The sequence below is a fragment of the Calidris pugnax genome, unplaced genomic scaffold, assembly GCF_001431845.1.
Source record: "Calidris pugnax isolate Ruff unplaced genomic scaffold, ASM143184v1 scaffold41, whole genome shotgun sequence".
Taxonomy (NCBI): domain Eukaryota; kingdom Metazoa; phylum Chordata; class Aves; order Charadriiformes; family Scolopacidae; genus Calidris; species Calidris pugnax.
Genome location: NW_015094509.1, coordinates 26149314 through 26175518, shown reverse-complemented (window position 1 = coordinate 26175518; position 26205 = coordinate 26149314). Strand labels below are relative to the sequence as shown.

The 26205-nt window shown below is 41.5% G+C and overlaps 1 protein-coding gene across 1 annotated transcript in view; it reads left to right on the top strand.

The window, feature by feature from the left end:
* The window catches only part of COL22A1 (collagen, type XXII, alpha 1), a 204811-nt gene that overhangs the window by 149901 nt on the left and 28705 nt on the right, over positions 1-26205 (top strand). The window contains exons 30-44 of the mRNA XM_014965264.1: positions 437-499; positions 1143-1196; positions 2225-2266; positions 4742-4774; positions 8089-8142; positions 8660-8713; positions 10766-10819; positions 12854-12907; positions 14486-14539; positions 15493-15597; positions 16100-16144; positions 18553-18630; positions 19768-19803; positions 20679-20732; positions 26083-26127. Coding sequence (XP_014820750.1) covers positions 437-499; positions 1143-1196; positions 2225-2266; positions 4742-4774; positions 8089-8142; positions 8660-8713; positions 10766-10819; positions 12854-12907; positions 14486-14539; positions 15493-15597; positions 16100-16144; positions 18553-18630; positions 19768-19803; positions 20679-20732; positions 26083-26127 — 825 coding nt within the window. The remainder of the gene's footprint in view (positions 1-436; positions 500-1142; positions 1197-2224; positions 2267-4741; positions 4775-8088; positions 8143-8659; positions 8714-10765; positions 10820-12853; positions 12908-14485; positions 14540-15492; positions 15598-16099; positions 16145-18552; positions 18631-19767; positions 19804-20678; positions 20733-26082; positions 26128-26205) is intronic.

The following is a 26205-nucleotide window of genomic DNA, read 5'->3' as shown; positions in this document are numbered from 1 at the left end:
TTCCAAGAGTAAGAAATTATTTGGTAATCAAACTAATCTCATTCTCTCTCAGCAAGCTACACCTATAATAAATGCCATGAAAAAAATGGGGCAGGTTCTGGCCTACAGCACAGACCATACATATCCTCGTGTGACCTGGTATCAAGAAGAAACCATCTGCAGTCATTATGAGTTCTGAACAATTTATAGCCTAGTGTCAGATGTGCAAAGAGACATGGAGATGTGCAAAGCTAGATCAGGGTTTCATCCTCCCCAGCCTAAGGGCACTGAGAATGGATTAGTGTCTTAGAACCAGACTTGATGCATAAGCAAGAGAAGAGTTTGGCCCACCATTCTGCCTTTTCATTCTTAATTATATTTGAGACTAATGGGATTTATTAATAGAAGTCGTGCTTGATGCCTCTTCTTAGATTTCACACACTTGTCTTACCTTCAGGGTGAAGCAGGTCTTCCTGGTACTCGGGGTTTACCTGGACTGAGAGGAGAAAAAGGAGACCAGGTGAGTGACTTTGAACCACACCTTGGATTTTTTTTTGGCCATTTGGTGCCAGGAGGATTTATCTCGAGTGTCTCTAGATGATGTTCTCTCTTGGTGTGATTGCTGTGGTGAGCACCTGACTGGCATCCAGCAAAGTCACCAAGTCACCCCTTCCAAAAAAGGTACTTCACTGCCTAGTGACTGTTCCTAATTGCAGTGGAGGTGATAATCTTAAGTGCAGAAGATTATGACTCGTGAGATAGTACAAGAGGTACAGTGGTCTTTAGACCTTACTTCCAGAAACACTTTCCTGATTTAAGAACACTTAAAAAAAGTAATAACAGCAAAAAAAGTCACAAATCCCTCTCTTGTCCAACAAGGAAAAAAAATATGTTTTTTTATAATTGCATCAGAGAATAGGATCTTCTACATGAAAGTTGATTTAGGATTGGTGGTTTCCTTTCCATGAACTTAATTCCTATTTGTTGGCTTTTGAAAATAGTGTGGATTTTATGAAGCCATCTCCAAAATGTTACGTTTTTAATTGCTTGCACTACATCCTGGAGGACAGGTAAGATCAACTGAAAGTGTAAAATATTCTAGTGGGACTGACGCAATCAAATAAAAACATGTGTATTTCCTGCTTGCTTTTCCTTGCTTTTAGGGAGAAAAAGGAAAAGACGGTCTCCTAGGACTGAAAGGTGAAAGAGGAGAAAAGGTGAGTCATGAAATGAGCATGCTCCTCCTCAGGTGAGAGAGGAAAAGAGGCAGGGGCACAGAACAAGTGATAGAGGAAGATTAAAAACATTAGAAGTCTGTTAGCTGAGCCTTACCAAGAAGCAGCAGAGAAAGCTACGTGTGGGACAGAGACAACCATTTGCTGAGTAATGCAAGAAATAGTAAGAAGTTGATGAAATTTAAGGACAGTTTCTTTAATTCAAGGAAACTTTTCTTTGTTTTAAAATTGTCTGATAGAAATAAGCCTGGAATTAAATTCTAAAGAACTTTCCTCTGCCTGCCTGTGATGTGCTAGAACAATAATTTAAGGAATAGTTAGGGCTTCTACCATCACAATACTATTAATTTTAGTGGAAATGAGAGAACTAGACAAAGGCAATGTCCACCAAAATTTACATTCAACCACTATGAACACGGAGGTGAAGATGAAGCACTGACCTTGCAGATGCCTGTAGTTGTGTAGTGAAAGAATTACCCCCATTATAGTGGCAATAGCCATCAGGAAGTGGGTACCACTTTCTTCTTCTTCCTAGAATACATCACTTTACCAGTGACTAGGCTAGAACTGAATTTAGAAATGTATATTTTCAGTGAAAAACAGAGGCTTTTTTTTTCCATCGACAAAAAAGTTCAGCTAAACCATGTTTTTTAATCAAGCATTTTGGTCAACTTTACCTGAAAAACGCAAATTAAACCCCATATCACTCCTGCACTGGGTGGGGTAACACTAGAAATTCATTGACCTGTGAAGTCAGATCAATGATACAGTTGTAAAGTGATAAAGACTGCCAACAAAGAAAGGACAGCAGAAATTCTGGCCAGAGCAGTGGGGTAAATTCTACCTGTCAGAGAAGTGCTATGGGACTTTCAGTGTCACTAAGTGGACAGGTTGTCATTGAGTTACAACCCATCTGGTAATGTTGTGTCTTCTAGCTGATAATCTTGAGTTTTGTTTGGGCATTGTTTTATATTTTTATCTTTTTAGTTATATTTTTCTCCTCTCTCTAGGGTGACATGGGTTCCCCTGGACCTCCAGGCTTACCTGGAACAGTAAGTAAGATTGTGTTCTGTGCTATAATAGTATTTAAGGCATCATCACACTTCTTCCACACAAAGTCCTCAGAAACAAAGCTTTTCAAAATCCCTGCTTCTCTGCAGAAACTTTAGGACCCATTTACTCTGAGATTATCTCCCTTGGCTTTAGAGAAGCAATATCAAGGTGTATTTGGTCTTTTTACTTTTGTGGGAAATTGCGTCCTCATCTGCTTCTTTTCAAACATGCATGCCCTGGCTTTGTGGTAGCACTTAAATTGATTTTGTGATTTGTTTGGCAGCTGTGTGAGCTGTCTGAAGAAGGTCATGGCTGAAAACTGGGAGTGTGTTTTTACAAATTTTCCAGGGTGAGCTAGATTTTTCCCACTGAGATCTCAGGATAAGACCTGCTCACTCCCAACAGATACCAATGAACAACAGCTTGTCTTCTTGGGGAACAGTTCACCTTCTTCCAGGAAGAGCAGAGGGTCCCAGTTCTCATTGACATGAACTTATGGGGTAGAGCATTCAGGGTCAGTGATGCTGCAGCCTCCCAGAGCCTCCATCGCGTACAGTGCTGTACTTTCAGAAGGACCTTATCCCAGAACTCCTTTTGATTTCAGTACTGGATCCAACACTGTCATGATTTAACCCTGGCCAGCAACTAGGACCACTCAGTTGTTTGCTCACTCCACCCCATCGCCAGCAGGATAGGGAGAAGAGGGAGAAAAGGAGGGGGAAAAAAGCTCGTGGGTTGAGATAAAGACAGTTTAATAGAACAGTAATGAAAAAGGAAAATAATAACAATAATAAGAATATTAGTAATGGTAAAAGAATATACAAAATAAAGTGATAGAACTCAAGTTGCTTTCACCACCCGATGATAGACTCTCCAGCTCATCTCAAGCAGCAATTGCAGATTCCTGCCCCCTGGCCAACCCCCGTTAATATACTGAACATATGACTATGGTATGGAATATTCCATTGGCCAGCTTGTCCTGTCTATGCTCCCTCTCAGCTTCTGTGGGAAGCTTGAAAAAGTCCTTGACTAATGTAAACATTACTTAGTAACAACAAAACCAATATGTGTTATCAACATTAATCTCAGGCTAAATCCAAAACACAGCAGCCACTAGGAAGAAAATTAACTCTATCCCAGCTGAAACCAGGAGAAACATGCAAACCAGTCATACTTGATTTCATGTACTCTTTCCACCAATACAAAAAAGACCAAGAAAACATCAATTTACTGTTTTAAAAATGAGTCTGCAAAATTTCTTTTGGGAGCATGAACATAATCACAATAAAGTTCACGATGGGTGATTAAACCAGCATCTACTGAATGTAAAAACCTAAACTCAGAGTCCCCCCCAGCACAATCTGAGTAAGCACTAGGAATGGGCCTCTCATTGCAACATAGGAGGGCAGATCCCAGTCACAGATCCTCCTCCAAAAAATGGCAGATATCACAGAATTACACAGAATCACAGAATGGTAGGGCTTGAAAGGGACATTTGGAGATCATCCAGTCCAGCCCCACTGCCCAAGCACGAGTCAGCTTTGCTCACCACAGCTGGTTACAGTTGCCACGTTTATAAAATATGGAGAGAATTTGAATCAAGATCTGTTGGTGAAAATCAGGTGCCTAAAGGCCTTCATGCAGCAATGGAGGAGTTGTTACAATTTATTCCTTGCCATTAGAGTTGTGCCTCTTTAAGTCTGTGTCGAAGGGTGCTTGAAAGGCTCCATGTGTATCACACAAGAATGAACCAGTCACAACACCAAGGATAAATTGGTCTTAGATAAGGTGGAGAAGGCACCTTATGAACACAGTACAACATGGCTAGATAAAGAGAAGATATGCCTGGCTGCTCAAGGTTTCTGTGTTTGTAGGAAGAAATAATTTCTATTTCAGCAGTAAAAGTTGGTGATGATTTTGCCATATCCTCATTTCATCAAGGACTAAATTTTTCTGCCTAATTTTATCCGTTTTGATAAAAAATACTGCCTCTCTCTCTAAAACTTTATCCTTTTTTTGTGGCTAGTCCTTCAGGGTGACTATGTAATCCCAAAGACAACCATGTTTAGATGTGTATGTCTTGTACGTGATACAAAGCAGAGAGAGAACACACCAAGCTCAGCCATGGAGTCAGGAAATTTAATAATACTGAAAATAGCTCCAAGTGGAAAAGTGAGCTGGAAATTGCTAACAGTAAACTTGCTAACAAGGTTAAAGACTGATCGTTTTTTCATAGCAGTGGGACATAGAGGATGGGTTTGAGTTTATTTATTATTATTTTCAAATACTCTAGGAAATGCCTGATATTTGTGGGCTTTTTTCCAAACAGCCAGATGTTACAATGAGTTGCTCATTTTATAAGCCTACTGATGGATGTATGGGAGGTGTAATCTGTAATGACAAGGAGAATAGAAGTTATTGTGTTTCAAGGAAAATAGGCAATGCTTCTTTTAATTGTCCGGTTTCTCTTCCAGACAGCCTTCTTCACCCCACACCCTAGGATTCCCGTAAGTAACATATCTAATAAATATGGCCTCTTGCTTATTACCTCTTGTGTCTCATAGATACACAGCATGTTAGTATTTTTTCATGTTCTTTAAATGCTTCATGTTTCAGTAAAGCTTGAGTCTGCTTTCTGGGCAACTTCACCATTGTAACCAGCCGCGACGAGAAGCCCATGGCTGTCCTGGTAACAGCAGCATCCAGGCCAGCTGTGGCCAGGACACAGCTGTACGCTGTCCTAGCCTCTTAATTGAAGTTTAAAATGAAGTTTTATTTCCCACTTGCAGCACATAGTGGGAAATATCTGGCATTACACAGGATCACACCATTGGTATGTGAATAAACATGTTAAAGATCAGGAGGCTTTACGGCAGGTATTAATGGCAGAGGTAGGCTGTAAGAGTGCCATCAGAAAAGAAAATGCATACGCCAGGTTTGTCAGAGGCTGAGGAAGGAAATAGGAATGTGAGGTAGCACTGGAAATAGAGACAGATTTCTGTGGTTCATTTTCCCCTTTGGCTCACAGTTTGCTCACAGATATGCTAAGAAAATATGCAGAACGATGACATCTTATGTGGTCTTTGTAGCGCTACCATCACAGGAGTTCTCTCTTTTGCTTTGAGCACATTACTTGTGTAAATGAGCTGCAAGACGGTGAAGAATAAAAGGCTTGAAGTGTGTCAGCAGGTCAGGTCACTGGGAATTTTGCACGTGCAAGATGAATGGGAGGATGCACAGGTCTGCACGTAGTCTTACAAGCTTTGGGAGGAGAAGGGGAGGGAAGGATAGTTACCTTTGATTTACAGCTCTACAAATTAAGGTGTCAGAAGGTGGTGATAAGCTGTAGGAGAGTGTGTCATGGGTTACGCTAATGAGGCTCCAGGACCAGCAGGGTGCTGAAAGTTGTCACGCACTCTCCAAAGCTCCCTATTTTCCATTGCTTTCCATTCAGTATGTGGTGAACAGTGACAGGGAGGGGCTTACACAGGCAACAGGAAACACAGCCTGGAGAGAAGGCAGCAGCACCTGCCGTTTCTGACAATTACCAATGTGTGGTTTAAATGAAATTGATTTTAACTAATAATAAGTAAACAGAGCAATGGACATCCTATTTACCCACTGCCACAGCTCCGTGGTGTGTTTTGGATGCTCTGGAGAAACTTGACAATGCAGTAGGGGGTCTGTTTCTTCCATGGGATGCGGGGAACTTTTTCATGTTTATTTAGACTAGCCAGTTAAAATCACTAAATACTTCTTGGAGATGGGGTGTATGAGAACCACAGTGGTGGCCAGGTGTGACGGCTGGAAAGAGGCAAAAGCAGTAGAGCAGGAGATGGCTTCTCACTTGGCCTTCTATCTCCCACTGCAGCTGGGTACACCTGAGTCACCACCGTGTTTGCTCTCCTTTAAGTGGCAGAGAAATGACTAAGGTGTTAATTGAGATTACAGGAGGACACTGCCGAGAGCAGGTCAAGGAAGCTCTAAACACTGATCTGGCTGAGGTTGGTAGCAGCTGTTGGCTGTCACCGCATCATTCCTGTTCATTGAGCTGCAGGGAAGAAGTGGGTGGCAGTGGATTAAGTCCAGCTGCTGGGGGCAAAGGTCTCCACAACATGCAGCACTCGGAGATAGTGTCAACAGTCTCAGCAGCTAGTTATGGGTACAGCTAATTTGAAAGGAGTCACAAGCAGATTTGCTGGCAGGTTGGGTTGAGAAATGCTACCTCTACCCATATTTGTGGTTGTGCAAGGACATTAGACTGGAATTTTGCCGATTTTGCATCAAGATGCAAATTAAGTATCAAGGTAAAAAGTGGGAGAAAGGAGAATATTAGAAAAAACTCCCTCCCTTCACCTGTTGAGTTACCTCTTCCCTTTGCAGGCTTGTTTTCCCTGGTTAAACGTGCCCTTATTCCCACGAACTAACACCACCCCTGCCTAAAAATGTCCTGTCGTCTGTCTGTGCTTTGTTACTCTGCTCTCTAAAAAAAGTCTCAGAGGTTGAAATGTCATAGCGCAAAACAATGTCCAGACACAACCATCCAGGTTTGTTGCGTAGGACCCTTTCCTTGAACTACTTTAGGTGATCCCATTCTCTTTCTGAAGGCCACTAGATGGCATAAGGGACTGCCTGATTAAAAGTTGATCTAACGGGGTACTACTTGTAGAGTGAAATTCCTCCTGCTACTTATCACGGATGATAATATTTATTCGTGATGCATAATAAATACAGACATAAGTAATATTTATGCAGTTACATTTATTATGCCTGTTAAAGAATCATTTGCAAATGGATTTCGAATTCCCAGGTGCTGCAGAAATGATTGGCAAATAGCTGACGCGAATAAAATTCAAGCTGATTTGTCTTGGGCTCTGCATTTTGACTGATCACTATTCCTCATGTGTGTGTTGCTTAAATCACTGATGTTCTTACTCTTCCTTGATTGCATAATTGAAACACCTTGTATGATAAATAATGAATAAGTAATGATTGCTGTTGCCTGAATAGATATGTTCATATAAATTTACAAATGTGAGTATTCATGTAATGCCTGGCTTATTTCAGCTAGTTCCATAGTCGTGTGCTGTTCCTTTTCAATTTCTAAAAGGCAGAAATACAGATTTATTGATTATTGTTCTAGAGCTCAGAACAAAGCTGATGAACTTCTGTCTGAAAGTATCTTCAATTTACTGTAAGGAGGAAGAACAGGAATAAATTAATCCTATTAGTTAGTGATGGTGGTGCATGAAATAAATGAACCGACATTGCAGGAGGGAGGGGAAGTTGCATGGACATATGGAGATGGTAACAGAACTAGAGGTGAGGAAAGGCTGCATAGTACGCATCTCTGGAAGTGGTCAAGATCAGACCCTGAACACCTCTCTCTTATAGGCAGAACAGGAAACTGTCTGTATGTGGGATAATTTCCCCAGTTGTAAAATGACATTAGGTCTGTGGTCCTACAGAGAGGCAGTGCAATGGCACTGGTGCATTTGCTCTTGGTCGTATCATCTGGCCATTTAATACATTGGAGCTGAACCAATACAATTATGGAACAATAGATTCTTTAACTACTATTGTCTGTGAGGGAAAACTGTTCTCTTTTTAAATTAAATATTTTTGCAATTATTATCATAACGGTCTAAGAAGTCTAGACAAAGATCTCCATATCTTTATGTGTGGTATCATAGTTTTGATTCATTGACCTCAAAGTCCTTTGAGGAAGCTACTCTATATTAGCTCTCTTAGAAAACAGGACTAGTGTGATACACAGCCACAGAACTTTTATTTCTCTCTTTGTCTTATTGTTTTATATCAGGGTGAACCTGGACCAAAAGGGGACAAAGGAGACAAAGGAACGAGCGGAGAACCTGTAAGCACAGCCAAGTGTTTCTTCAATTGGTTTTGAACTTTAGCAGGGACAGGACATGAAAGCTACCTGCTTTGGGGGGACTGGACATGTTCCTTCCGTAGCTGGGTTGCTTGTCTCATCAGAAGTGGCCACAGTGGCACTCGGGTTTGTACGGGCTGTAGAGGAAGCTACATGATTACATGAATTTAAGTACCTAATTTATAGCTCCAGGCAGCGGTGACTGAAGAGAGGTTTGCTAGGCAGAGTTTGGTTGACACTAAGGTTGTACAGGGTTTATTCGGGGATTTTGAAGTGATGTGGCCAAGCTCAGTTGTGCATATTGCTACTCTATTTGTATTCTGAACTGCTCTTGTTCTGGATGGAGCCTCCAGGAGAGACAGACTCCTATGCAGTCACAGCCTCTGTAAAAACTGCCCTTTCTTCTCTCAGTGGGAGGAAGGAGAAACATCTCCTCCTTCTCAGGACAAGAAAGGAACAGTTTCTTTCAGCTCCTTCAACTGTCCCTCTCTTTTTGCAGGGATTACCTGGGGTGCCAGGTGGACAGGGTGTCCCAGGCCCTGCAGGAGTACAGGTAAGAGACCCCAGCCTTGAATAAAATCTTTGATGTGACCAGAGAGGGGACCCTTCAAGGTCTGCATCACTGTAAATAATTCTTACCCTATACACCTACAGCTCATTTCTCCTTCCTCATTGTTGGAAGTCCAGGGACTTCTGCAGAGTCATTTATTTACGCAGGACATCAGGACAACATGAGGAAAATCAAAGCAGACATACAGCATGATGAATATTGTGTGAGATACTCCTTCCAACTTCAGGATCCTTCAAGAGGGCTTCTTGTACTGATGCCACTGAACCACAGGTCTCCACTGAGACTGGCATGGATGAGTTGAAACATGCTGGTCAAACTAAAGGGCAAGAAGGAAATGCACAGGCAGTGTAGGGATGAGGTCAGGAAGGCCAAGGTGTAGCTGGGGCTGAACCTGGCAAGGGCTGCAAAGAATAATAAGATCTACAGCTATGTCAACCAGAAAAGGAAGACCAAAGAAAGCATACCCCCGAGATGAGCAAGACTGGCAAACTGGTAACAATGGACAAGGAGAAGGCTGAGGTACTCAACAACTTTTTTGCCCCAGTCTTCACTGACAACCTTTCTCTCCACACCTCTTGAGTGCATGGACTGTAAGATGAGTAGAGGAGCAAAGTCCCTCCCACTTTAAGAGAAGATCAGGTTTGTGACCACCTGAGGAACATGAACATATAGAGTTTATGGCACCTGACAAGTTGCATCCCAGGGCGCCAAGGGAATTGGTTGATGTAGTTGCCAAAGCACTCTTCATGATATTTGAGAAGTCATGGCAGTCAGATGAAGTCTGATTGAGTGCACCCTCAGCAAGTTTGTGGACAACACCACCCTGAGCAGTGTGGTTTGACATGCCTGAAGGACAGAATGCCGTCCAGAGGGATGTGAACAAGCTCAAGAAGCGATCTGAAAAGGGGTTTATAAGAAAGATGAAGACAAACATTTTAGCAGGGCTTGTTGTGATAGGACAGGGGCTAATGGTTTTAAACTAAAAGAAAGCAGATTTAGACTAGTTGGAAGGAAGACATTTTTAACAATGAAGGTGGTGAAACACTGGCCCAGGTTGCCCGGAGAGGTGGTAGATAGTCCATTTCTGGCAACATTCAAGGTCATGTTGGATGGGGCTCTGAGCAACCTGATCAAATTGAAGATGTCCCTGCTCTTTATGGCCTTTAAAGGTCACTTCCAACCCAAACTATTCTATGATTCTAAGTTACTGCAGTATGTTGGCAAAACATTGCAAAGCATTCAACTCCAGCCCATTTGACTCTGAATGCACTATGGCTCATATGAAGTCGTTTTATCATCTCAATTATCTTCTGAAAAAATTTTGGCTCATGCATATTATTTCCAGTCATCACTTCGGTATGTTTTCATGTCAACATGGGAGGGTGTTCACTTGGTGCTGTGCCCAAGACATATAGTTAGCTATTACTTGGGCATCAACATCTTGAATAGGTTAACAGGAGTCTTAGCATTACAAAAAAAACGGTAATACCATGCAAATTTTAACTAACATCTGCTATATGGTGAACTGTTCAGTAAGTGGACTCTGTCCTGCCAAAATCTTTAAGATGTATGACACTACATGATGTATAGGATTGAGACAAGTCCTCTGGACTGTGATTTATTTTGACCATTCCTAAATGACTGTTGTTTGTATTTGAGAACTACAGGCAAAACTTCTTCTGTTCAGGGAGAGCATCAGAGCTGAGCAGGAAATGAAGTAGCTGGTAGGCCTGAGGATAGGAAGGAGTTTCACTCAGATGAATGCCTGCAAGTTTCAGCACTCTGTGCTGAGAAACAGCCTCTGGGCTGATCAGTCATTAGTAATTCTTCTTATGTCTCAGGGTTTTATTTTTATATTTCATTTTCTCGCTGCACAGGGAACTGGGAGCCATCTCCTCAGCCGTTAAACTCCTCTGTGAATTGATTAACGAAAACCATTGCCTCGTGCACGTTCAGGCATCTTGAAGGCTTTTTGTCTGGCAGACAGTCCCCATCCCATCTCTAATCAGCTCATATCTCTCTTCTTTCCGCAAGGGCGCAAAGGGGCAGAAAGGAGCCCGAGGAGAAGCCGGAGCCCCTGGAGAGACTGTGAGTAACTGCTTCCCTCGCAGCACTTTTCCCTGACAGTAACACACCTGAAGGGACACCCAAGTCAATGCCTTGCAGATTGGCAGGCCCAGGCTGCCCGGGCACAGGGCACATCCTAAACTGCAGCTGGAAGAGTCGCTGCTTGTGGGCAAACAGGCACAGCTGCACCAAACACATCAATGCCCCAATCAGCCAGGCTCTAAATTGTGCCGCTTTTGTTGGCTAAATCTCTGCCTCTCAAACAAAATGCCCTCTTTTCTGGGTGAGGTGCCGGCAGAGCTTGTTACTGCACTGCGCTATCAGCCAAGCCCAGGCAGCCAGCTGGTGCAGGGAGCTCACTTCTCAGCAGCAGCCTGAATTAGTTTCTGATCACGGTTGGGTTTTGGGCTGCTTAGTCGATTCTGCTTTCTTTAGTACGGGCTCATCACCAGAGGAATCATCACAATCCACTTTTTGAGGCATGTGTTGTAGGGAGTGCTGTTATTGTCTGAGTGCGTGCTAAAGAACAGCAAAGGATTCAAGACCTGTTGTATTATTGTGAGAGAGTATAAGCCCTTTGCAGTGGAATAAAAGGCCACATATTTTCTTTGCAAGAAAGACTGAAGAACCATTTGAAAGAATGATTGAGAGAGAGGATGTTTGTGTCTGGGAGAAGGAGGAAATAGGAAATCTAAACAAAGCATCCTAGAGCTCTGAAATTTCTTCTTCCACCTCTGTGTGCATGGTTTTCCTTTCTGGGCTTGTGCTTAGATGTTGCCTCTACCAGTGCTTTGACTTGAAATTCTGAACTGCCTGTCCCCAGCTCTCTTTCAGTCTTGATTGAAGGAGTCCTTAATCTAAGGCAAAAAACATCCCCCTTCCATCAAACTTATCCATCGGTTTATTTCTTGGTATAACCCGGTGGCTCGGAGGATGTTAATGACAGGGAAATGCAGGCATATGCAGGCATCTTTTTTTTTGCCATCCTTTCAGAGATTGCCACTGCTCCAAACGTTTCTGTTGGCTCATAGACCAGTGACTGTAAATAACACAGAAATGAGGAAGCCTTTAATTCTCTTTTAATGAGATAAAGACAACGGATAGACATTCACTTTGTGAAGAGCTGTGCTGTGGAAGATTTTCTTCATCTTCCAACTTTTTGCATTGTCCTTCTGCAAGATATTACTGCCCAGTAATATCTTCCCCTTCCAGCAGAAGGGGTTTCTCTGTACTGCAAGTCAGATGGATTATTTCAGTCTGCTGATGCAGGATGCAGAAGGTTTTAGATAGCCTCTCTGGTTTAGCCCTAAAAGGATTATGCATGCTATTAGAAATCCTTTTCCTTGCAAAGCTGTGATGACAGGTGAACCCTGGCCAGTGCAAGGTGATGAACAACTACAGAGGTACGTAGCATCTTCAACCTGATAATGTTCAAGTATCTAGAACTATCTAGAAAGTACCTAAATATAGCCTGGTAACCCCAAACACCCATCTCTATGGGGACATAAATCCCCAAATATATCTACTGTCATGTCCCCCATGCATTTTTGGGCATACACATGGGCTTTCCCACCCTAAAAAACTTTCACTGGCAGACAGAAAATACCCACAATTCAGAACTATAACATTCTGAATAGCTTGAGCTGTTCATCTGTTTAGTGTGAATGAGTGTTTTGTTCCCCAGAGTAGAGAAAGGTAGAATTGTCAACAATGCACATTTTGTTGACCTAAATTTTTATTTTAATGTTAAATCAACATACTTTTCTCTGGTCTCTTGATAGTTCGGGTCCAGGCTTTTCTTCCTGTATCTCATCTAGATTTAGGACTTATTTTGACAGAGGGTAATTTCAAGGTCCCAAAGAGAGTATTAATCCATTTTGTATTGTTTCATGCTTCTTTACACTACAAAGTGTTTCACAAAAATGCTATTTTTTGCTTTGTGCTTGTGCAACACCTTGCTTGACATGAACTCCCATCTCATTTTGAACATCTTGTTCCTGTGGTGTTACAAGTTGTGATTTATATATGCACACACATTTCATTTTTTTAAAACAGGGTGTGATTGGACCAGCAGGGCCCCCAGGTCCAAGAGGCCTGCCAGGAAATGTGGTATGTATGCATCAGTGTATTTGTTTTCCCATCTGTGCCCTGATTTCTTTATTTAATATGTTTAGTTTTCCCTTCCACGGGGTTTACTATCAGATTCAAAAGGCTGTGCTTCATTACACATTTTTTATGGTTGAATTGAAGGATGTGGAGGAACCTGGGAATGGTGTATCCATGAAACATACCCTTATTTTCATTTGTAGCAAGAGGAAAGCACGGAGCTGCTTCGTTCCTCATCAAATTGTCAAAGGGATTTTTTTATGACAGCTCTTAATGTGAAAAATTTCAATGTTTATTATCTCTCTGGTTTTGTTTCGTTTCCCTCCTTTCCACTTGAAAACATGAATTCTTAATATAAAATATACCATATAAATATGTTAAGATCTTATTTGCATTATGAAAACATGCAAGCATTTGATCCTGCAATCCGAGCCCTGAAATCAGTACGGTGTCCTCCTTACCCCAGTAGTTGTTCATCGACAGTATTGAGTTGTGCGTGATAGAGCTTTTCGTGTCTGCAGAAAAATATTTGGACTAACTTTACTCCCTGCTCCACCAGGGTAATTTTCTTTCTAGTGTCTGGGGTTTCTCTGAGTTTACACCTAAGTGCAAAACAGCAGTTAGACTCCGTGTTATAATGTATTCAGCCACAGTGGTTTAGCACAGAGGGCTCTTTAAGGCAGAGTTTATTACCTGGGCAATCTAAGAAATCTTAAATTGCCTTTCTACTAATTGTTACGGTACATTTGATTTAATTGTATTAATGTAGTGATTTAATTTCAAACTAAAAGATGATATAAAAAATGAAGACCTTTTCCAATTTCATATTCTTTTAAGTGAACTTCTGTATCAGTAATACCAATATATTACCTGTAAAAGCTAATATAGTTGGAAATAATATTAACTGATGCAGAAAGGAAAATAATTATTGCATTCAACCTGTGAGGGGGTCAATCTAATCTTACCGGTGCCAAGACATCATTTCACATCATAAAATGGAGTACCATTCCATAATGTGTTTTGGTGAGTTAGGAAGTTACAGTGTTTAATTGGGAGCTCTAAATCATTTATATTTTGACAAGGAATCCTTTGAGATCTGCCAAGATGCGAAAAGGATTGAAAACTGAAGTGGAAGGAAAGCTGAACATAGCCATGTTTTCCAATGTATAGCTTTGGAGAGCAGTAGCCATAGAAAATTAATATTGTGAGACTTCTGGCTTCTCTGATACAGAGGTGATGATTTGGGGCTTTTTGGTAATGGGTTGGGAACTGCTGAGGATTTCACAGAATGAAAAAAATAGTTATTGGTAGAAAAAGACAGCAAAAATCTGGGATTAACTCAATTTCTGCTTTTGCTATTCACCGTTTTTATATATTGAAAAAAAAAATAACTCCTTTAAGCACTTGGTACACAGCTCTTCTGTGGTGTTCTCTGGATTACATGTTGTCTGCACTAGGAATGTAGAACTGATACTAATCCTTGAGATAGATTGTACTAAACCCACAGGTCTATCCACTTGCTTTAAGATTAAATACTGCCTAAAAAGAAAGTTTTAAGCTTTCAAGTTCTTTTCTCTCCAGGGCGTGCCTGGAAACCCTGGACTGCCGGGAAAGGAGGGAGCAAAGGGGGAAAGGGTGAGTTTCTTCTTTCATGGATTTGTTTCTTTTCTTCTTGGTTGCTTTTAAGTAACCTGGAACAGGAACATTCAGAACTGGGAAATGATTTCATAGGTTTGTGGATGGTTAAGACCCACGGACTCATTAGGTCATCTTGTCTGACCTCCTCCATTACACATGCTATAATGTTTTCACCCCTTTTCAGCTCTATAATTTACCTAATAATACCATTGAAATACACCTGAATACAGCGAAGTCACTGCTACACATTTGTATAGTGATGATGTACCGCCCTCACTGCCTGATGAGAGTGGGCATTTGGTGTTTTAATTCCTTTCTGTCCACTGCTGTAATTCCAAAGCTGGGGGAAAAACTGGCTTTCATGGTTAGGAAACTGAGATTTCTTCTTTCCTGATAAGCTGTTGTAACTGGGCCATTAGTTCAGTTTTCCAGTGCATCCTCACTTACCTTTTGCCTGCCTTGCCTGTTCTGTCCCATCTCATAGCTAGGCAGGGAGCTCTCTGAGGTCAGGGGTTTGTAATTCATTCATACGTTGCACAGTGCTCAGCTTATTGGGGTCCTGATCTTGGTTTGCTGGAGCAGGAATGTCTTATCAGAAACATGGCCTCATATATGCATATATATGGAGTTTACAAGGGGATGAATCACAGCCCCTTCATTCAGATCATCTTCCAGATTACTGAGATCTACCCCAGGGTCATGTGTGGACCAAGGACTCTCTCATATAGCTAGTTTTTGCAGTCTCCTTTTACTTTCCTTAAAGAAAATAACAAATGCCTTGAGATTACTGAAGGAAAGGGCTTCCTATAGAAGAGGGTTTCCTATGATACCAAGAGAAATTCTGATCAGAAGGCTAGAAGAAACACATAATGTTCAGTCCTTATGAAAGACCTAAGACAGAAATGGTCTTTAGTATGCTACTAAGAGTTTTGCTGGATTGTCTTCTACAGGGTGATCCTGGAAAAGAAGGAAATGTGGGTTTACCTGGGCCAGCTGGTGAGCCAGGGCGTGCTGGAGAGCCAGGTTTGCCTGGTAAAGGTAAAGATGGAGAAAAGGTAAGTACTGCTGGCAAGCTCTGCACTTGAGTAGTTCAATGTGAGATAGACAAGCATGACTTCTACAGAAGAACAGTGGACTTTTGGTAGAGTTATGCTTCATTGTTACAAGAGCTTGCAGGCTGTCTTCTGCAAAATCCTGCAGATCACAGTGCTGCATCCAAAAAGGCAGAGAGAACTGAAGCTCTATTTCTGAACATTAAACCTCCTTCAGCGTGCTGTGGTGGCCATCGAAAATAGAGGCCTCCACAAGGAGTAACTGTTGTCCTTGTGACTAGTACAATTATGATTAGCTTGATGGAAGCTCACCGAAAGCATTTAATTCTAAGCAAGATAGCATATTATTGAATTTTCTTGCATGTTATCAGTAAAATATTGTCAGGATGATGTGTGAGGCAAGGAGGGTGGTGGTGGGGATGCTCGCTCCCTTGACTGTCTCAAGGTCCAGGTTCCTGTTTAGCTGCATGATGACTGTTTTCTGGTTTCGGCTCTCTCACTTTAGGGGCAAAGAGGCCCACCAGGCTTGCCAGGACCCTTTGGACATAAGGTGAGCATGGGATTTATTGTGGACTGTGCTTCTCTCCATTGCTGGAAGTGGAGAAAAAGTTACGGTGAAAACATGCTTTGTTTTTCACTGGAAAATAGAGTTCGTGAAGCTTTCACTGAAAAATACGCTTCTTTTTAGGAGGTTCCTTTCTTTATTATTCCAATGTGTCTGTAGATGTAAATATTAAGATATGAATTGGCTGTGTTCACTTTCCACATTTAAAATTTCTTCCAGCATTATGAGAATTCAACACAGTCTAAGGGCTAAATTCACACTTCTTCAGGGAAACAGTGACTGGGGATTCATACAGCAAGAGAGACATTGTAGGTAAAGTTTGACCTACTCTTGAGGCTGCCTGTCAGCCCCTCAAAGAACACTCCTCCATAGCACTCATTTCCTTCACTGCTCTCCAAGGGGGATGTGAATTATTTTCCAGTGGGACCGGATAGTCCTGGTTTGCCCTTCTATCTTGTAGTTAAGGCAAAGACTAGCTAGTTGGTTAAGTTAATGACACTAATTTCAGCTGGAAATAATGTTTATTCCCTTATAAGTACACATCAAGTAGAGAAAGGAATAAAATAGCAAAAGTCTTTGCTTCTGGGCACATCTGGGTTGTGCTTGAATCTTTAATCAGATATGTCAAAAATTCTGCTCTTTGAAATGACCATGTCACGATCTGGATTAGAAGAAGAATAGGATGCTGAAACAGATTCTGCAAATTATATAAGTAGGAATACAGCAGTATGAGACTAGATCCATCTAGATCCCATATTTTCAAAATAACCAAACTGCTATGAAATATTTTCTTTTGTTTTGTTGCATTCTGTATAAATGCATTGTAATCTGTTGTATAAAGCTTTGACAGTTCAGAACACACATATGATAATAGACTGAGAAGTAATATAAAACTCAGAAAAAACCAAAACACTAAAAGAAATCTCATGAAATACTCTATTCAATATCAACAAAAGATGGTAAGAATCTTAATTGTATGTGGGAAAATGCTATTGAACTTTTTGTATTGAAATTATGTTCTTGAATAAAATAACAGATAAGGGATCTGCTGGAGTGTTTGAACTAATCAGAATACATTTTCTCTCACTGTCCTTGCAGTATTGTTTCTTTGTAATATAAGATTAGTTTAAGAAGAAAGAAAGAAAGGAAAAAAAAAAAGAGATATTCAGAATGCATTTTGGGTGGGCAGAATCCATGGGTAACAATTTTTCTACTATGCTTCTACATAGCTGGAAATTGTGTAATAATAAATAACATAAATGAGATTCATTGTATAAGTCTACTGCCAATGTGAGACCAAATCTCTGCAAGACAATCCATAAAAACCTTATTTGATTTCTCCCTATAACAAGAGAACAGACGTTAAATTTAAGTACTGCGGCTGAATTCTTTCTTAACCCTCTGTCTACAATCCCCATAAACATTGTCAAGTAGTTGTCTGTTCTTCTGGTTTTACTATTGAAAAAACTTTTTTTTTTTTCGGGAGGGAGGTATAGTCCTCTAGAGAGAATGGTAGAGCTGTTGAAATTTTTTTATACACTTCTGTGAGTAAACCTCTATTGGTAAAGGAAAGGAGAACATTAAAATGTAATACTTTCTTCCCCAGCTAAATAATCTGTACTTAGCAATGTTTTCAGGTTAGCCATTTACCATAGAAACACAAAGAAAAGTGCATTATGGTGTTCAGTGTTTCCCCAAGCCAAGGACAATGTCGAATACTCTGCAGGCAATTGCAAATGCTGGGAATTGGATGCTGTGCACTGAAATAAATACTCGTAGAGGGTATGTTGCTGCTCAGTTATGTGGTGTGGCACACACTGGTGATGTGTGAGTGCTCACAGAGATGGGCTGGGGCTCACGTGAAGGAAGGGGGCAATTTTCTTGGCACGATGGGACAGTAACTGTGCTGTATCCCCATGCTGCCACAACCTGATACCCTTCCTGCGTGGGCAGGATCAGGTCAGGATGAATCATAGAATCAATGGTTTGGGTTGGAAGGGACCTTAAAGATCAGCTAGTTCCAACCCCTGCCATGGGCAAGGACACCTACCACTAGACCAGATTGCTTTTGAGCAACCATCCAGCCTGGTCTTGAACAATTGGAGAGATGGGGCATTTACAACTTCTCTGGGCAACACGTTCCAGTGCCTCACCACCCTCACATTAAATAATTTCTTCCTGGTATCTAATCTAAACCTCCCCGCTTCCAGTTTGAAGCCATTTACCCTCATTCTATCACTACATGCCCTTGTAAAAAGTTCCTCTCCAGCTTTCTTGTAGGCACTCTTTAGGTACTGAATGTTTCAGTGTTATGTTCTGTTGTAAAACCTGTTTGTGTTTCAGCATGTTTCCTCAACAGTGCACAATGCCTTTAACTTCTTCCTCTGTTTCAGGGTGAGAGGGGAGCTCCTGGGCTCCCTGGACAGCCAGGAGACAGAGGTGTGCCAGGAATCGGGCTGGCTGGACCCCCTGTAAGTAGCAGATGCTGCTGCAACCTATAACAAGGCAAACATTTGCCCATCGTCACCTGGGGAATGTGTTGCCTGTGCTCAGCTGTGCCTGTGGGACATTTTACCCTCTGAAGATGCAACCCACATAGTCCACAGGCTGCCATTCCTGTCTCAGATGTCTACACGTCTCTTGTGAGGGCTCTTGACGAATTTGGTTTTAGTTGAAAGAGAAAGGCAGAGAAGTGCTCTAGGAGTGATTGATATCACTGGCTGTTACTCATGACTTTACTGCATCGTCTTGAGACATTGGCTGTGGATGTGAGTTGAGACCTGAGACCAGGACTGCTCTGCTGGGGAGATGTAACCCTGCTGTCACCCCATTACAAAGGATGAGTGACACACATGTCCACACCAGTGACATAGTCAGTGCTCTTGTAGGGAAATACAAATTCAAATTACTTAAATTGTAGTGTTCCAAGAGTGCCATTGTCCCCATAATTTCCCACAGAGATTTAGCTACACCTCATCCAGCATCACTGTATGATGTTGAATCCCTCAGGCTTTCGCAAAGAATAAGTCCCACAGAAAAAAATAGAATAAAGTTGGTAGATCATCATCAGTGCATATTACACACCGAATTAAAGGTGTCAGACTATGCCCTTTTTAGCAACGTGACAAAACTGTGTGTTTAATACTTTCAGCTTCAGAGCTGAGAGCCAGCAACTCTTTTTAATTGGAGTCCTCACCCTGTTTCCTCTTGTTTTAGGGCCAGTGCTCTTCAATGTTTTTATAAATTATTTGGATACAGGAATTGAATGTACATTAAGTAAATTTGCTAGACTATTATACTAAACTAGGAGGAGCTGTGGGCTCCCTTGATGGTAGAGAGGCCTTACAGAGAGATCTGGGCAATCACCAACAAAAATTCAACAAGAGCAAGTGCGGGATTCTCCATCTGGGATGGGGTAATCCTGATCCATGCTGTTGGAGTACTGCACACTCCAAGGATGTCTGTGTGAGCAGCCTGTCAGACTTGCTCTTTTCCTCACCCTTCCTTCTCCAATTTTTGTTATCTTGGTGCTTCCAGAGCCATCCTGATCAGCCAAGGTGGGTTGTTAATTTTAAGTGTTTTAATTCTTTTGTCTTTTCTGTTTGCAGGGGCCTGTGGGACCACCAGGAGACAAAGGGTCATTGGTACAGTATGTCTTTCTAACTATACCCAGATTTTATGGGGAGGGGACACCACATTAATCGTGTTTCTACCAGTGATTTCATAAAGACCCTCCAAAGGAGACTTCTCTTGTACATTACCAGCTACTTGTCTGCTATACTGAGTTGTGAGAAAGAGTTAATCAAGACTCTTGGCATGGTGACAACTTTTCCTTACCTGTCAATAGTCCTACAAAAGAAAGAATGAGTTTCTTTTTTAACCCTTCATTCAAAAATAGTATTTTGAGGCATGTAGTTCAAGGCACACCGCTATGCCTTATATCCAAGGCCTCAAAGGTTTAAAATAACCCATTTTAAAACATTTTTCTTACTTAAACCTTACAGAAACCCCTACATTTCAGTCTTGACCAAACACACTTTGTTCCTCACCATGCAGTTTTACAAGGATGTTGTGAAACAAATCCATTGGTGTGAAACAAATAACTGTGTATGGTGGTCTCAGTGTACACTAGCATGAATTTCCAGCACAATGGCCAGTCCTAGCCAGTCTATGAGCTTGCAATGACAAGCTGGACCTTTTTTTCCCTTCTGCAGTCCTGTGCTCAGTCATATTTTCTCCCTGTTCATAAACTTGCCTCCTATAAAGAGTCATTATTACCTTTCCAATCATGGTATGTGAGGCTTGACACATAAAGTCCCTTGAGGCACAGAAATTACTGATATTGTGATAGTGCAATATGAGATTTAATTTTCTTTCCCTTAAACTCCATCATAGTTGTTTAGCTGCTAGTTAATTTTTTTCCTAATAACTATTGGGTTGAGAATTTCTTCTCTTCAGCTAAGAAACTCCTGATAAATACTGGTCACATGAGTGGGCTTGTCTGTTCTCTCCCTGCCAGGGTCCCCGTGGTGTACCTGGTATCCCTGGACCACAGGGGCCTCCTGGCCAGGACGTAAGTAAAATAAAAGTGTAAGTGCTCAAGAAATTTGCCAGTGCTTGAATCTAATTTACCTAAAAATTATGCTCCTACTCAACCACAGTCATTGAGTGCTACTAGGGTGGTCCAAGGGAGATGGTTTGCATAAGTGGAGCTCTTACAGGTTAAGATGTCAATGGGGGGAAATAGCCTAAGGAGGATAGTGCCAAGGAAAATGGTGGACTTTACCACTGAACCACTTTAAAATGACTCTGGAGAAGGGACTTGGCAGCATACACTGGGGAATGACCCCACACTGGAAAAGGATAATTATTAAGCTATCTAGGAACTTCTTAGAAGCCACTGAAATAAAGTAACCTGTAATATTTCTATGAAAACAGGGCCACAGCTGTTAAAAAAACGCTTTGTGAGTTCATTTTGCTGCTGCGGCTGTGCATGAGAGATGACATTTTAACCTCTTGGTACGTTGTCCTCACTCCTGCTGTCTCAGTGGGTGAGTCACGGAGCCGAGGGGTAGAGAGAAACGTGGCAGACTCCCAGCTGGAAAGCTGACCCCTCTCACTGCCTGGCTTTGTCACAGTGCTGAATCAGAAAGAGCAGAGGTATTTTTTCTCTGCTGGTCAGCCAGCTCTGTGATGTGGAAACCAGTCCTGGAGGAAAACCAGCAAGGGGGCTCTGAAGATTTTGAAAGGCTTGATCTTTGGATTTGTGCCTGTTGAGGGAATGCTGTGGGGAGGGGGAAGTGCCCTTTTGTAATTCTCCTCCTCAGTGCTGCTTTATGATGCTGTCACATCTGAAATGGGTACCAGTTTTCATTAAGTCCACGGCAAGTAGTTTTCCTCTCTAGTACAGCTTTACTCATGTACATCAGCTGGTCTAAAGGGTGTACTGTCCTGCAGGAAGGATCTCCTTTCCTCCTGAAGTGTTTGGAGAAGGTAGTCTTGTTTTCTTCTCATCTACTTCATCACAAGACAAGTAATTATGGCCAGGGTACTCATGATAGTAGAAATGGTCCTTTGCCTCCATCACCCTGCCTGCCCCTAGACCCTCCTCACTGTATTTCAGATGTCTGAGATTTTTAACCTAGAGGTTTTAAACAGGAGATGTGACAGATGGGTTTATTACAACTGTGTTGTGTGAGGGAGAGTGTCAGAGCCAGCTTTTCTGTGTCTTTCTGGCTCTACTCAGATCAGCATTGACTGGTCAGCTGTTGGAGAGGCAACACTCAGCCTTTACAGCTTCCCTTTCCCCCCCACAAAATTACCCAAATGGAACCCTTCCTTATTGTACTTATAAACGCATCCTCTATTACATTAACTGTTTTAATTGTACTCAATATGTATTTCAGGAGCTCTCTGTATCCTGGTTGATCACCTATTAAGCAATTCTACCTGTGTTTCAGGAAGTGTAAATGTAACTTCAGGGCACATTCTACTACTTCTTGGTATAGCAGCAGGAATACCTGTCTTGACAAGATCATGCATTTGTATTTTCTTGATCTCCACTTTCATTTATGATTAGTACAAAGGATTTTTTTGTTCTGCTTTTGCACTCCTGTATATGAATGTAGCATTCCTCTATTCTTTGAAGCATGCCCGTTTTTGTACTCTGTTGTATTTAAAACAGTATATCATCAGTTAGGAAAGCTACAGTTTGAATTGCTAATATGAATTTGCCAAGCCATTCAGTGGCAATAGCCTTAATGAGTTACCTCAATGTCTTTTGTTGTTGCCTTTGCAAATGCATTCCAAGTTTCTTCTGAGACTGAATAATTCTTTTAAATCACATTTACATGGATGAGGCTATTCTCTGTATTATTTTTCCAGTTGCAGACTCATCAGATGCTCTTGGAACTGTGTCTACTATAAGTTGTTGTATTCTGTGATATTGCTGAATCCTATTTACAGTAGTATTTGGGGGAGTGGAAGATTCAATACTTCTGCAATAGCTTTGGCCAGAATTACATCCCAAAGGTGGATAGATTTTATTTTTTTTACATGACTGCATCCTAGCTTTTTCCTATTGCCCCAAATTCATGTGCCATATTTTTTGCAATAACACTGCTCAGGGTCACGTTTTGAAACATCTGTTGGCAACTTGATCCAATATCATGAGTTCTTAGGACAGTGTCTTGCTTTATTAAAATGTTAGGTTTTGAAAATCCTGGTCCAGGTTTACACTACAGTCATGCTGATTTGGCTTTATTATGTTACTTTTAGCAAAAACCTTGGTGTTTATTTGTATGAACTGCCCTTTAGAGTTCACTATGCCCACAAATCCCTACAGACTCTTTTCTTCATAGAATCATAGAATGGTTTGGGTTGGAAGGGATCTTAAAGATCATCGAGTTCCAAGGTCCCTGCCCTGGGCAGGGACACCTCCCACCAGACCAGGTTGCTCAAAGCCCCTTCCAGCCTGGCTTTGAACACCTCCAGGGATGGGGCATCCACAGCTTCTCTGGGCAACCTGTTCCAGTGTCTCACCAACCTCAGAGTATAACATTTCTTCCTAATATCTAATCTAAATCTACCCTCTTTCAGTTTTAAACTGTTGCCCCTCATCCTGCCACTCCACTCCCCGATGAAAAGTCCCTCCTCAGTTTTCCTGTAGGACCCCTTTAGGTACTGGAAGGTGCTATAAGGTGTCCCAGACCCTTCTTTTATCTAGACTTAAAAACTCCAATTCTCTCAGCCTGCCCTTATAGCAGAGGTGCTCCATCTTGGTGGCCCTATACCCACGTCCTGTTTCACCTGCATGTCCCTTCATGGGTCTGCACACCTCTATCAATTCCCATACCCTCCAAGTCCTGGGTCCCCCTGCTTAAAATCTTATCACTTACAAAGTCCGGGTTGATCTTGCTTGAACGATGCCTGTGGTTTCTTGGTAGCCCATCATTAGTGTGAGTGGTGAGGTTTGTTACTTGTCAGGTTTGTGTCTTGGTTAATTTTATTTCTGGCTTCCTCCTTTTCCCTTAGTTTCCAAATTGACAAGGTCCCCGATCAGATAGCCTGGCTGGAATAAACATCCACCCCCGTCCCTCGTGACCACATCAATTAATGTGACTGTTCTGGTTTGGTTCCCATCACTGCCTCCCTTATTATTAGTTGGTCAGGTTTGTGTCTCTGTATGTTCTTATTTACGGCTTCCTCCTTATTTTCCCTTCTTGTATTGAAAATGGTCCTTAACCAGATACTCCTAAAGGAGCAGACGCTCTCTGGCCAAACACCCTTAGATTACACTTTTTTCAGGAAGCATTTGCTCTCCTCTGCCTGTCTGCTGGGAGCTAAAATGCTTCTGTTCAACATACCTACTTAGTTCCCTTAGATTAAAAAACAATCTGAATGAGACATTCTCTTGTCCTACTATTAGCAGTGAGGGCACCCGTTTAATAGGCTCTTTCTGTATTTTGATTGTGATCATTTTAATTAACATAAACATTGGATTAATCACTTTTTAATTATGTTAATTATTTCTGATAACTAAGTTCCAGTATTACGGCAAAGTTAATCTTCCCCTGCATTTATTTTCATAATTACAAAAACTTAGTGGATGCATACATTACTGCCATCGGATCTGAAAAGAAGAGTTTTCTGTCCTGGGGTTGATTTTCCCATACAGTTAGGCCAGTTCCAAGGACCCTTTGTGCCTTGGGGTACATACCCCGCAAACCAGAGTACATTTATTAAAACTCCTATTGGCCTTTTATCCCCGAGACCTATAACCTATTTAAGCTATTGCGTTTCTAGTTTAATTTTCAGTCTTTTAATAGAACCACACGTCCATAAGCCTGTGTGACTGGATTCCCTGTGTACTCTTTCTTTCTTTTATTTTCACGTACTTCACTTACCTGAGCACCATTCTTCAGTGTGCCATCTGTACAGCTTCCATCAGTTCCCAGTTAGAGACAGCTCCTGGGTGTCAGGTTTTGCAGACCAGTAGAGTACTCTGGATCCTATGCATCATACCTCCCCACTGCTGACATCTCTTCCCTGCACTAGTGTGTCGTACCACTAATCGGGTGTTCTACTTTGTGCCTGCCACTGTTGGCTGCAAACTCCTGAAAGAGTTCAAACTTTATTAGCTTTCCAATACTGGTTGTAAACGGACTGATTGGAGACAATGGACCAACCTGAGACAAAGTGATTGACAGAACACCTAGTCCCCTTCCCGACAAAGCATTTGACCAATTTTTAAAGGAGTTTTCCAGATGGAAATTTTGGGTAGTCTCAGAGAGTCCCTCAGGTAGCCCCTGCTGAGCCTAGACCGATTGAAAGCCACTATTTGATTAACAACCTGGATGCAGAATCAACCAAACTGAACAAAGACAAGATGCTTTTAAATTATCTGTAGAAACTGTTCCTGAAGATGCAAAAATGATCACATAAGACAGCGTTTTGTATGTGGTTAAGATAGGTAGAAGGTATTTTGTATGTTCTTTAAGGTACTCAGTAAGGATAGAATATGCCTGTGTTTGACACAGGGTGATGGGCCAGCTGGATACAGGAATTTAGCAGAGAATGGTTTGGCAAAATCTTACCCAGTTCAACTTAAATTACTACTGAAAGGGTCCTTGCAATGCAGATTTCTGTAACCATCCAGACAGTGACCAACTGTCCTGTTCAAAAGATTCGGTTTGCAATGTGAGCATTACTTTATGCAAAGATTCAATAATAATGTTTAGTTTTGTTTTTCATTGATGTTGTTTGCTTGTTGGGGTTTTTTTATTATTTATTTGGTTGGTTGCTTTTTTAAGAAGCTAATGACTTGCTAATGGCAGGCAAGAGATGCCCATTGAGGTGTGGGGAGGTCCGCTTTCCAAACCAGGACTTCATGGACCTTAAATTCTAAGGATGCTGGTCATTTTTATGCCTTCGTCTCATGAAAGCTGACACCAATACACCCCTACAAACAAACAAAAAGGCTAATTTCAGGCATACGGGACCTGTTTGTAAGGCCTGTCCAAAGCAAGGTCTTGATTTTTGCATGTTACAAGTGTCTTCAGAGATTTAAAGCTTCATCCTTCACACTATTGTATTTCAGTGTTTCCTGCAATCGGGAGAAAACTACAGCAATTTCATTCAGCTTTTGTGTAACTCGGATGAATTTAACAGGGTCGTTTGGTAGATAAATGAGATTTAAGGGGGGTTGAGAGGGCATGATTAAGAGATGAAAAAAATTTGAGAGGGATAACTTTTAAAGTTGCAAATATTTAAAAGAATTTACTGTTTGTTACATGCAAGGAGCAGTGCTGCTCAGTGGCAGAAAGTAAAATGTGCTCTAGTCCAGAGCAGTCAGCAGAGTGTGGAGGCAACCAGGGCATTATTGTATGATAATTTCACATTTTTTTCTTTCTCTTGATCTGTAGGGTCTACCTGGAAATCCAGGGGAAAGAGGGCCTCCTGGAAAACCTGTACGTGACTTCACTTCTATATTACATCTTCCTTTTAACTCTGTTTCCACCTGTACACCTCGCCTCAGAAATGCAATT